Source organism: Anolis sagrei, chromosome 6 (assembly GCF_037176765.1).
Source record: "Anolis sagrei isolate rAnoSag1 chromosome 6, rAnoSag1.mat, whole genome shotgun sequence".
Lineage (NCBI taxonomy): Eukaryota > Metazoa > Chordata > Lepidosauria > Squamata > Dactyloidae > Anolis > Anolis sagrei.
Genome location: NC_090026.1, coordinates 74,020,411 through 74,034,547, shown reverse-complemented (window position 1 = coordinate 74,034,547; position 14,137 = coordinate 74,020,411). Strand labels below are relative to the sequence as shown.

The following is a 14,137-nucleotide window of genomic DNA, read 5'->3' as shown; positions in this document are numbered from 1 at the left end:
TAGACAGGTGTTATTTATTTTGTCAACAAATTCATTGTCCTTTTCCTGTTAGTCTTTATAATATATAATCAATATGGGATTCATTAATTGATCATTTTTAGCTTCTGCTCAAACCTACGCAAGAGGTACTTAGCTATCATTTTCTTATATAATCGTTATATAAAATTTAGAAGACTAAGGTGTGGCTAGTACCCTGTTTAGATCCAAAGAAACATAAGTGAAAGTAGGAAATGAATCTCATGAATGCTTACATAACTGTTCTGAGATTGTGTGGTGAAGTACCACATATTGGCATGGGCTGCAATGCAAAAGGAGGAACTGAGAAAAAGAAGAACTGTAGTGTGCTATAAAAAGCATATAAGAAATAACTTGTGCAAAGTTTTACACAAGAGCTTGAGAAAAATGAATATTGGATTTTATATCATTTTTCCCATGCAGTGCCACCTCTTTTGAGTCACAAACAATCCTACCAAACAAAAACAATATTTCTTCTTGTGAGAGGGCATTTCTCCATCCAATGAGAAAATAGGAGTAAAAGTTTAAGGGGACATCAAAAAGCAATTACATTGAGAATTCTATTCCTGGATGCCCCTAGAGTTATAATAATCCAAAGAAAATGAAATATAATGGAAAGGAAGATTGTTAATTTGACTAGAATGAAAATTTCACTCAGCCGAGTGCTCAAGAGATTTGTGGATTGTGAAAACTGGTGTGTTACCCTTCTAGATACATTGCTCATCAGGATGCACCGTGCATCTCAGCCTAATAACATCACAAGTGGTTATCAAGACATAAGACACCAGAAGACAGGTCTGGATGACCTTTGTTGGGGTAGCAGAGATTTCTCAATATTCTAAATCTTTCTCTTCCTGCTCCTTCCGGTCTCCCTTAGGCCTCAAACAGCCATTTTAGAAAATAGAATTGACCTTCTGGTCACTTACAGATAAAAAGAGGGTGGCTGTTTGGGACAAGGTGAAAGTTTTCTTCTGTGTTTATATATAGGAAGGAAATGTTTAGAAATCTCCACTTTCCTAATGAAGGTCATCCAGTCACATCTCCGTGTGTGCACTCTCAGGATTTATTGTGACTATCAATATGCCTGCGTTTCTGGGTTAATAGCATGTTCATATTACTTTAACTGGCCTTGTCATGTAAAATTCTGGGATTTGTAGTTTGGTGATGAGAGTCTTGAATTCTCTGCTAGAGATCCCTAGTGCTGTTTGGAAATTCTCAAATAGCATATAATTTAAATCGCTCACTAGGCTTCCAAAGGAGCCATGGCAGTTAAATGATACCAAACTGGTGTCATTATGTGTTGGACTTAATTCTATGCCATCCCACCCTAATAAAAATAACAATATAATAAATCTGGAGTCCTTTGGAAGAATGCTAGGATACACAAAATGCCATATATTGATAAACAATGATAAAGACTTGCAACTAACAACTGTTATTGTCCAAAAAGGAAAAATAACCATAATCATGATGATATTAAGAGTAATTTAGCCTGAATTACATTTGATGACGTAGCACTTGCTCATTTGGTGTTTGACTTTAATAATGTTATATTATTCATAAACAGTGTTTAATAATAGCACTATTATTTTAAACATTGTAGTTTAAAATGTACCTCTCAAACATACATTTAAATACTATTTTTTATTAACAGGGATAGAATGATACTGTTAAAAATGGAGCAGGAAATTATTGATTTTATTAATGACAACAGGTAAGTTTATTTTCAATATTGATTTTTGTTTTGTTTTATGTGCACTGTCTTATGCTACTTCCACTTGCTTTGAGATATGTTAGAAATGGATACTCACTTATTATTCTTGGCATGATCTACAATACAGTGATTTGGAGCTTTGTAATATGCAATTTCCAGAATTTTAGTAATAGGAATGCTTCATTGTATAAGAAACTGGGCATACTTTTTTAAAAAGACATTTATATCTAAATTCCTCAGTGTGTAATAAAAGAAACAATGTAGAGATTTCCAGTATGGTTTTAGAATTATTTCAGACTGCTTTTATTTAAAACCAGCACTAAGGATACAATGAATTATCCCTTCTGGGGTGTCAAATTAATTTTCGCAAAGAGCCAAATCAGTCTTGTGGTTGCCTTCAAAGGGCCATTTATAATTCTAAGACTGCACAGATGTAACTATGTTGCCCTAGTATTGAAAGCCTCACAGGCCACATAAAATTATATAGTGGACCAAATTCAGCCTATGGGACTTTAATTTCACATGTGTGTCTCAAACAGACTTTAAAGAGGTGTGGGTCTAAAAAACTATCCTTCCATAGAGTTCAGTGGATGATCTTGGGCCAGTCAGAGACACAGCCAAACATCATCCTCTGGCTGCTCTCACAGCCATTCTAGCTCTCCTATGGGTTTTTTAAATTGTTACCTGGGTGAGTGTTGGCAGCAACCCATTCCTACTGCAATTTTAAAGTATTTCCTGAACTCTTATCAGCAAGAAAATGTTGCATATAAAAAGGGGCGGGTCTTCTTTCTGCTCTGCCACCCTCAGCAATCATGCAGTGTCAAAGGCAGTATTAACAAATTCAGATTGGTGTTACACAAACCTGAAGAACTAGTTTAATTTATAATAGGAAGCAGCTGCCAAAATATTTTCTTTACAGGTATCCCACTGGAACTTTCCATTAGTAGTTCATGGATATCACATTGGAGATCATTTGCCATTGCAGGTTTGGCCTGTGGCCAGTGGTACCATGCTAGTAGCACTATCAAGAGCAGCATTGCAGCTTAACCACATCACAAGGGGTTATTAAGGCATAAGACTTTACCCACTTCCCCAGCCCTATGTTTCCCCATTTGGCCCAGCCCTCTTATACCTGTGCAGCAGCTCTTGGGAATAAATAACTCCAGGTCCCATCTGACCATCAAGCAGGACCATGCTTGCACCTTACCTGCTCCCTGGGCCCTAGTCTACTTTGTTGTACTAGCCCAGCTCTCTCATAGTTGTTGAGGCCCATTCTTGAACTCTGGCCATTGATAACTGAACTTGCCCAATGGAATTAGTACTGAACTGGCCTTTAATTTTAAATATGTACATCTGTTATATAGTATTATGTCTTTGTTTTTAATGATTTTTAAATGATTATTCTGTATGTCGGTAAGTGCAATGCCTTACCTATGTTGAAAACCACCCTGAGTTCCCTTGGAGAGATAGAGCAGTATACAAATAAAAGTTTATTATTATTATCATTATAAGACACAACAATAGCAGACAAATGTCAGTACTGTTCCATTGTCCAGGTGGCGACCAAAAGGAGGCAGTAGACAGAGAAGGCTAGTCCATTTTAGGGGGGGAGGATAGGGGTTTGAAGAAATAAAGCCATTTCCCCCTGTTTTCCTGTTATTCCCTTGACCCATGTTGCCATCATGGAAACAACTCTCGTTTATGAAATGGGAAGTGGGGAAATTGTTTTCCTCCTTCAACTCTCTCCCTCCCCCCCCCCAATATATTAGATTATCCTTCCTTGTCTGTCATCCCCTTTTGGCCTCCACCCAGATAATGGGGGAAATTGTTTTCCTCCTTCAACTCCCCCCCCCCCCCAATATAATGGATTATCCTTCCTTGTCTGTCATCCCCTTTTGGCCTCCATCCAGATAATGGAACAGTACCCAAATGTCTGTGGGTTGTTTGAACAAAGGACAATGTACAAATATAACAAAAATAAATGGGCAGTTATTGTTAGTTATTAGTTATGAAAGGATTCATCTAGATCCCTTGAAGGTAAGGGATATTTCATGTAAGAACAGTGTAATTTAAATCCTAGCCATTCCCTTGCATTAATGAAGATACAATGTAATCTCCATAGCTACAAAGGATATGTTCCTGAATTTATTGTGGAAACAAAAACCATGGATTATTGAAATGAATGACTTCTGCCTGAAGTTATTATAGAATCACTCTGGAAGACATAGCAAATTCCTATGGAGTTATCCTCTCTAGGAATTTGCTAGGTTTGCCAACATTTCTCTATGATAACTTCTGGCAGAAGTACACTGTAAAATCAATCACCTGAAGAATTTATAAAATGCCTAGAGATTACATATTTTGTCAGATGCAGATATGCAAAATTATGCGTACAGGTTCCATGGGTCTAGGGGTCGTACTTTACAAACAAGAATATCACCAGCGTATTTGATTTCTTCTGTTTAGTTGTTTTAGTTATACCCTACATTAGATGTTAATCTTCCTGCATTCTTTTATAACTCTGCTTTAAAAACGGAGGGACCCAATAGATGCGTAACATGTTATTTTTTAAAAAATGAACAAGTGTTATAATAGGAAGAAGACTCCTTTTTTTTACCTTCCAAATTAGACAAGTGAGTTAACCAAGCCTGATATTTAAAAGAATCCCTTTTAAGAAAAAAATAGACTGCTGTCAGAGGCTGCATTATATTGAGCCCTTTGACGTTTTGTTCCAGTAATCATTATAAAAAGTTCCCCCAGATGTCATCGTATCAGCGAATGCTTGTGCATAGAGTGGCAGCCTACTTTGGTATGGATCACAATGTGGATCAGACTGGAAAATCTGTAATTATCAACAAGACCAGCAATATGAGAATGTAAGTGTTACCTTGCTTCTCTCTTACTATTCATCTTTCTTAAACATCAGTTGGTATCATGACCACATTTCATGTGCGTGTTCTTTTTTCTTTTTTTGACCTTTTATTCCATTTCCTCTAATATTGAGTACTTGTTTTTACCTTTCATTCACAAGTGGAGTATCATTATGCCAGTCCTTGGAAGAATATGAAATATGTTGAAGTAAATCAATGTCATTTGTTGATAAGAAAGCTATGCAGTGCCTCTAGAATGGAATGTTATTTTTCTGTTACTTTATTGTCATCAGAATGTAAGTGAAGGGAGGAAGAAAATTGTTTTCTATTATTCCTACCTGGAGTAATGCAAGCTGTGATGTGCAATGGTACTTTTAACCCATTAGATTAAAAGCATCCTGGCATTTCCCCCTCAGTTTTCTTCCTACAGTCTTCTCCTTTAGAACAAGGAGTTCTTTATCTTTGTTCTCTCCATTCAAGATTTTTAAAATCTATGTTATTATCTCTTCACAGTTTCTCAACTCTCTCTGAATTAATTTGCTTCACATAATAAATGAACTGAGAACATGTAGTGCATAAAAAAGAAATGTCAGAGAATGCAGAGTTACTTCTTATATCATTAAGTAGGCAGGAATCTATTAATTTATGTAATTTAAGAGTGTATGCCTTACCATTTCCACTTTTTCAAAAAACTTACAATAAAATAATAAAAAGGACAGACAACTATTATAAACATTGATGTAATATCTGAGGCCCTGCTGCACAATCTCCAGGTATACTGCTTTTATACCAGACAGGTTAGCCAGATTCATAGCTTTGCAATCATTTTGTTGGTGAAGGCTGCCTTGTAAGTTTCAATTAAGGCAACAGATTTCTGCAGTTTCATCTGTTACAGTCCTTAAAATGAAGGAAGCAGCCCCTTCATTTAGAGGTAATTCTGATTCAGTGTACCTGCTTTTGTAAGAAACAACTTGGAAGTAAACAAACCATGGAATTATTTTTCTTCTATTCAGAATTTAAAATCTGCTTCCAAATAATTGACAGTTCAGTTCAAATCAATGTACAGAATGCCTTTGAGTCGCTGCAGCTCTCCCTTTCTGCTTCCCTTTGTTGTTTACTCTCCACTTTTGCTTCATCTTCTTCCCCTCTGGCTCTCTTTTAACTGCCCTACCTCCTGCCATTTGTTCCCAGGTCTCAGCGTAATCCACTAATTTCTGCTGTCTCCAAATGTATAAATGCTGTTATTATTCACAAAGGGTGCATCTATACTATTGAATCATGCAGTTCAAAGCCGCTCTAACTTCCATGGTTCAATACTATGGAATCCTGGGATTTGTAGTTTTGTGAGGCTGCACTCTTTGCCAGAGAAGTCTGAAAACCTTGTAGAACTACAACTCCAATGCATTAGTTTTACAGTGCAGATGTGTCCAAAGCTGAGGACTTTTACTGGACCACAGGGAAACAAGACTGCAGAGATTCTGGCAATTTCCCCTAACTCTTGGTGACAGAATACCAATGGAGCAGATTGGAGCAGATGTTCTTGAGGAATTCATCCATTGCTGATTCTTATTTCAAAGACCAGCTTTCTCACTATTCAAAATATAGTAATGCAGTTTGGGGCCATTCAAAACATATAATATATGCGTATTTTATAAATATTTTAATAGAAAATAAGTATTGAAATACATATATTTTATAAAATTAATAATTAATTCAAAATAGAACACAATTATGAGTAAAATTATTGTAAAATCATGAATCTGAAGCAGGCACATTCACCTATTTCTAATCAGGATTACTGGGTACTATTCTGACGGGGAATGGAAGAGTAAAACCATATACTAAATGTAATGAAATTCTGAAAGTTACTCCTCTTAGTTAGAGTAATTTTGTTATAGGACTGTATCTGAGCAGTTGTATGTGTATGCTTGACTTTTTGACACTATTCTGTTGTGGTACCAGCAACCTTCTCACCTGAAATCCTGAATCCATACTTACTTTATAGACATGTATGTATATAGAAGGTCTTGAAAATGAGAAGATACTAGGCAGGCTGTGTCAACTGTAGAGAAAGATTTAGCATTTCTCAGTTATGAATTGCCCCCTCCTGAAATTCTTTTACCTAGAAGAAGAAGCCATTAAGAGTTTACATGTTATCTGTCTGTCGCCAAGTCAGTTTTCTAAAAAGATTGTTAGTTTTAATTTGCTAAAGGCAAGTGCATTTACTGTCAACATGTAGATGAAACACTTCTTGAGTAATCAGCTCTCCCATATTTCCCAGGCACTCAAATATATCAGCTAATCTTTTGAGATCCTCTTGGCTCTCTTGTACGTCTCCCTTATATTTAGAAGTACAGCCTCAATACATAAGGGGGGGGGTGGTTAAGGAAGGGCTTCAGAGGCATTTTGGGGAGAGGGTATTACAGAGAGTTGGGTGAAGGAAGAGAGAAACCATAAGACAGGGATGTAGGAACCCAGAATGAGCAATCACCCCTCCTCCATGCCCTCTCTGAGGTTGGGAATCTTCAGCATTTCCTTCCTTGCCCCTCCTGTCCATCAAACCTTGCCCCAATGTATACCGCTGCAATGAGGGGTGAGGCTTAGGAGTCCTTTCCCCCCTTAATCTCTCAGGAAAGTGAAGGAGGAGGATGAGGAAGAGAAAGAAGGGGAAGAAGAAGGGAGGAGGGAGAGAGAAAAAGAGAGTATGAAGAAGAGGAAGGAAAAGAAAAAGAGAAGGAGGAATGAAAAGGAAGAAGAGAAGAGGGAAGAAACAAAAGAGGAAAGAGGAGGAGGAGGAAAAAGAGAAGGAAAAGCAGGCAAAGTTTACCAGATTCTCATAACCATTTTGTTTCTAACATGTCTATGTGAAATGAAACATTGAACCCTTGTCTCCATTTGTGACAAATCTTCTAAGAAATTGGAGGAGGGGAATCCCCCCCCCCCCAAAAAAAAAGGTCAGTTGCATCATTTTCAGGCAAAAGAGAAAAATAAACCCTCCAGGCTCGATAAGGAGACTGTTTGTAACCCTTTAAAGCCAGGAAATGGCGCAAGGGAGTCACTGCGATCCCTCCCTTGCAAGATGCTTGAGCCCATGGAGGTGACATCCCTGTGGGTGCTCCTGAGATTGCAATTACTGAAATGATAATGCAACCCCCTACACCAAATTTTAGTGGAGTGTAAATGGGCCCAGAGTCACGCAAAACTTGACAGGTTCAAGTAAATTTTTCAGTTTTTAAGGAAGAAGTTCCTACTTCATTTAGAAAAACTGTAATGTACTATCTCTTGAAGTAGAGCACGCAGGTCCTAGAGAGATCTCAGAAGTACTGGTGACTTTTCAAAGCTCTTATGGTATGTAATAATCATTTATGGGATATTCATTCCACTTATTGTTTTTTCCAGCTTTTGTTTCCCCCAGTCTGTAATGACTGTCAGAATTCACTAGAATTTAGTCTCAAGATCTAAGAACCATTTATTTTATCTATTATGTTGTTTGACTAATTTTGGTAGCACTCCGGCTTAGTCAGTTCTTGTTTCAGTTTTCTTTTGCATGCAACATACTGTATATGCTCAACCATTGCTGTTTTGTAAATCTTGATTCTTGATATGAGTGGCTAAAAGGATGCAGTGATTTAGTTCTGCAGAAAATGCTATGCATATATTTATAATTTTGATTAAGAGTTGTTCACCCTTGATTTACTAACTGATGTAACCAGCAACTTATTTCTTCATTTGAGTGTACTCTGACTGAAACAAATACACAATACCTTACTAATTTTAACACAATTCCTTGCATTTGAATAGTAAACAGTGTATATGTTGATGAGGGTGGAGGCAGGTAGACAGATGTGTAGCGACAAAACATAGCCAAATAAGTTTATGATGAGATTGCTTTAGGAGAGCCTTCCCCAGTAGTTTCCTGATGTATTGGATTCCTATCATCCACAGGCAATAATAGTCTTTGTAGACCATCTTGGGGAAATCCAGTTGGGAAAAAAGAGGTTTAAATGAGGAAAGAATTAAAGGAACCAGTAATTAAATGCATTCCTCGATGTCAGTGGTGACAATCTTCACAACTTCTTTTTGAAAATCCATTCTCTGTTCTAAAAAATTAATCGCAAGTTAATTAACAAGAACCTAATAATTAAATAAATCTGCCTTTGGGATATATTCTTTTTAGATTCCCCATTTCTTTAGGTTTTTTAAAACATGCACATTCATATGGACTTCCATTCTAACATAAATGTACAAAGTCATTTTGTGATGGGAAACGTAGCTGTATTGATTTGTGTTATGATGAATCAATATTTTGGTTCCTTTTAATAATGCAATCTGTTGATCCAGTAGACAATATGATTCTAAAGATTTGTGAAATTCTGACATTTGCTTTTAATGATTAAAATGATTACTTGTTCCTGAGTTGAATTCTGTAAGCAGAATAAGGGCATATTTGTGTGGGTACACATGGTGGCTTTTAAAGGGTTTTTTTGGGGGGGCGGGGGGTTGGTTATTTGTACACAATAGTAACCAACCTCTTTGACTTTGTATGTTTGATAGATATATGAATAGTTTTCTTCCCTGTAGAGTTTTCTTTTTTTCTCCCTAAAATTGCTCACAGAAGTGACAAAGCAATTCTGAGGACAGTATTTCTTGTGATATTAATACTGAGACTTCTCACTCTCTAAAGCTACAGAAATGTCCAAGGACAAAGCTTAGGTCTAATGAACCATATCTAATGACTCCATTATTAATTTTTCAGTGTAATATAATCTCTAAACTAATTTGTTTGGGATTAAGGTGGTCATGTACTTTATAGCTGTTACACTGTAATAAAGTGTTATAAAGTGTTGGTTAACCATTAGCCAATCACAACACTCTTTGTTAATCACTGTAACCTTACAACTCAAGGGTGTAATTTTGCCATAAATAAAATTAAAAGGATTACTCTCTAGTCTGACCTTGGTAAAGTACCAAAGGAAGCATGCTGTGTTCTCATATTGTGTTGGAAACCTATCTGAATTGCATTTCTTTGAAAACTGTTACCAAAGTAGCCTCAGTTTCATACCAGAAACACCTATTTAAATGTATCAGTTCTTGGATGATAACAGCTAACATTCATTTTGAATTGTTATGTACTCTATCACAAAAAAACAGTATTCAGTCCTGTATTTTTGAAAATACAGGCTTGTTCATAAATGATGCCCTTTTTCTCAAGGGCCACTAATCTATATCTGGATTTCTATTACTTTAAGCCCAATGTTGAGATTCTTAGAATACTCTATTATCTGATTGTTGTTTTTAAATCCTGAATATCATATTGTTATATTAATTCTTCTTAAACATCCCATTACATGATCTGGATTACTTCAAAACATTGTTCTTTTCAGGTGTTCGGTTTTTAATACCATACCAAAAGCATTAAAGATTAATGTCTAACATAGTAACTGTCCACGTAATAGAAAACTGTGCCAGATAACTTGAAAATTATGTTTCACAAAAGGCTTATATGAAACAGAAATTTAATATGTTAAGTTAAATTAACCAGACTTTGTGATCAAATATTTCATCCGAAATAAAAAATGGTCCTGGTATATGATCCTGTTTTTGTAATTCATCAAGTGGGCTACAGCTTGCACAAATGCCAATATTCATGTGAACAAGGGATAGTCTTCCCATTGCTGCATAATCTTATCACTGATTAGTTTTTACTTAAATGTATGAGTTTTCTTTTGTGGTTTTTGTTTTCCATGTGAAAGAGCCATTTGCATTTCTATGATGGGTCCAGGCAATAAAATTATTCAGTCTTGTCTTACAAATCATTTCCTCCCCCTTCTGCCTCTTCTTTTCATTATGAGTTTATACCTCAAGACCCATTCCTTTTTATATATATTTGAAAATAATACATAATCGGCATCCATCCGGCACCCACTCATAATGCATACCACAAGTGATAAACGTATACACAAAGTGTATTTCTTATTTGTGCACACTGAATAGTTGAAAGAGACATAGCTCAGTCATATGACTCTGATGATGGAAGGTCCAAGGTTTAAAATCATAATGTTTTTATTTTTAACATAAATTGACACAGTAGAGTAGATCCAGGCCTAGAGCCAACCCACTGAAACTGAAGTTGTGCTTGATTAGTAGTGTCATTAACTGTGCTTAACAATAGTAATTATAACTCCAACCATTGTTCACAAATGAGGCAATGCATACAGTATGTTAGACAGAGATAATCTTTCATCAGTGATTGCAGGAACAAATCTCACTAATTTGGAAATAATGAACACATGTTTAACCTGATATGTATTTGCGGTATTATTTTTAATATAATATTTTTTTTTAAAAAGGAATTAAGTTGCTAATCACGAACAGTTTTATTGATTTTAGAAGATAAAATATACAGGAGAATGGAATGCTCCATCTACTAAATCCATCTGCCTCTTGGATGAAAGCATTAGATCAGCCTGCAATAAGATTATTAAGATAGTAAATCTGTTTATACCAATGGGTTTAAGAATTTAGTATATCGGTTTACTAAAGCATAACTTAGTTATCATTTCATCTCCAGAAACTATTTATTATGCACAGTAATAATGAGACTAAGGAAAAGAGTTGAACAGTACTCTTCCTATGCCTAATTTTTATTTGCTTTAGAACTGGCTCCGCCCTTCCAATTACTTTCCTGCCCCTATTTCCAATCTCTTCTATGAAATTGGTGGTACTGGCCTGGTTCAGTTTGGAGTGGGTCTCCTGTTCACAATCACCCCAAAGTATGGATCTGCTTTGGAGGTTCACCAACATTTTGGAGCATTTCCCAATTTTACAGAATGCAGGGTAAAACCAGCTTAATGTCTTTGAATATCACATTATAGACCAGAAGCCCTTCACTATTGCTTGGACATCCAGGTTAGACTTGTGGTCCAATTCTGGGTTTGGGGTCAGTGTAGACAAGCCCAAAGTAATACCCTGTATGTGAGGAACAGGCACCAGTTATTTGGAAGAGCTCCCATGTCCTTTGAAACCATCTTTGCAAAGGAAGGAATTTGCATGTTTAACTTTGCACCTGAATCATCAAGTGTTGAGTCATTTACTCGAAAATGTACACCTGTCGTTGGATGCTGTCTTGCAATCAGAGAAGGTCACTTAACTATTTACTTGATTAAAGAGAAATGGCAGTGCTTTATATGTAAGCTTCTGTAACAGATTTATTTTCCCCCTGTGTGCAAGGGGAAACAGCTACCCCACATATGGTCCCCCTGAATTTATTTTATGTCAATATGTGAAATACATTATGTAAATCATACACAATTATTAACAACACTGGGGTTTTGCTTGTGTTAGATGTGTACATTTCTATGTAACATGTGGGGTTTTTTTCTGAGATGGTAATGTACACCTTCACATATTTGATGAGCTGCACAATTTTAAGTCAAGCATAGTTTAAAATGCAGGGGCATGTAGTTTGTTACTATTACGTTGTAAAAGCTATTTTATCAAACACTACATTCCTGCAGAAAATCTTTCCTTTTTATGGTTAGTCATACCTCTCTCTTAGAGTGGAAATGATTTTTTTGTTTACATGGTGTATTAGACAGATTTGAAGGTCAGAGAGCTAAAAATAAAGGCTATCTCCTGTGCAGAAGGGAGAATCATTATTTTCTTGTTAACCTCCAGGAATCTGCAAGAACTTTGGAGTCAGTCTAAACATTTTTGATTCAGTTTGGTCAGGTACCAGCACCACTTGATAGAGAAACTACAACGCCCATGGTTTCATAACATGCTACAGTTCAATGCAATGTGGTGTAAAATTGTATTAATTCTACAATGTAGATATGGTACATCCTACATTATTTGCACTAATTTGACATGGACATCAAGTAGGAAACATGCTGTGGTAGAATATAAAATAAATAAAGTACCAGTCTAAATGTTTCTGACATTTCCATGAATGCATAATGTTGTATAATATCTGTATCCGTTGTGCAATTTGTTAATAAATTAAAGATGGAGTATATTGAATCAATATGAAAGCTATTTTTTTAAAAAAATGGTAATGCTATGAATTGTCAACATAACAACACTGGGTGTTTAAGTAAAAACAAATAGCTTATTAAATTTTTTAAAAACAAATAGTTATTCTCAAGCGGTTATTCTTAAAATAACTGTTCTTAAAATAATTGTTCTTAAAATATGAGTATACATCCCAATTCTTATTGAACCACAATCATATACCTGATTTTAAATGTGCATTGCATTACTTTTTAGATAGCTGAAGATTTCTTATTATTATTTCCATTGTGATAACAGATTATAATCAACAGAAAAAAATCCAAAAGCAGCACATACATTTTTATGGTTGAGCAAGTATTGCAACATGAGTAACCTATGATCCTGGATTTATTTCAGCAGAAATCTCATTGGATTTCATTGAGCCCCCCCTCCCCCCCATTTTAAGGTGAAATTATTTATTTATTTATTTTATTTACAGTATTTATATACTGCTTTTCTCACCCTTAGGGGTGTATTGCATCTTTAGGTATTAATTTCCCCAGAAATGAAAAACATGTTTTATCTGTGTTATATTTGGCAAATTTGGACTGAGGGTCACAATGCTGGAAAAGAGCTTTGAAATCTTTCTGGAGCAGAAATAGTAACATAAAAGTAGATCATTTGTTTAGGAGTACAGTGATAAATCTATCTGGCAAGTGTTAAAATAATACATCGAAAGTGATTACAACATACTTATTTAGAGACCTACCTTCCCCTTCAGCCAACTGAATTTGCTCTCCCACCAGTGAAATCACGAGACAACACCACGGTGTGGGCTAACTATGGGCAACTTTTATTATATGTTACGAATGAATTTCTGTGTGATCTATCAACCAGATTTAAGGATTAAAACATAAACTTGAACTTGAACTTGCACTTGAATTTGTTATGTCATAATGTGAGGCAGTGGCCCTCAGAAACCACATCATCCTCCAACAAGAGCCAGACACCATGGTCCCTGGATGCAACCCACATGTTGCTCCCAAGGGGTCCCTTCAGATAAATAGCTTAATAATTTAGCCTCTGCTTATGAGGTCAAGGAAGTGAAGCAGACAGGAAGTGTGCTCTGGCTGGCCCCACCCAAAACAAGTCCCTGCCATGACCAATTTGCCTCTCCCTTCACTGGAAGGAAGGGTGGAAAAGAAATTCCCATGACATTGGCTAACATGGGACAAGGCAGTATTAAGGTTGTCTTGCCTCCTGTTACTTTGAATCAGCTCTATGAAGTATTTGGCCACCATGAATCCCATGCACCCCAACACTGAACTAAGTGATCAATGCGGTGATGCCAAAGTGGTGTTAAATTCATTATTTCTATAGTGTAGATACAAATTTTGTTTCTGTTATTCTAGGTACCTAGTCACAACATTTATATCTTTTTTTTCTTTTATCTCATTCCCATTCTTCTACTTCCTTGTTGAAATAATTGTGTTTTAGAAGATTTGTTCTATTAGAGCCTATGATTTCTGAGTGTTCTTCAGGTCTT

General features: G+C 36.0%; 1 protein-coding gene across 9 annotated transcripts in view; it reads left to right on the top strand.

The window, feature by feature from the left end:
• The window catches only part of ARPP21 (cAMP regulated phosphoprotein 21), a 273,304-nt gene that overhangs the window by 180,779 nt on the left and 78,388 nt on the right, over positions 1–14,137 (top strand). For all 9 annotated transcript variants that reach the window (XM_060781679.2, XM_060781685.2, XM_060781688.2 and 6 more), the window contains exons 8-9: positions 1,670–1,729; positions 4,465–4,605. In XM_060781679.2, the coding sequence (XP_060637662.2) occupies positions 1,670–1,729; positions 4,465–4,605 (201 nt within the window). The remainder of the gene's footprint in view (positions 1–1,669; positions 1,730–4,464; positions 4,606–14,137) is intronic.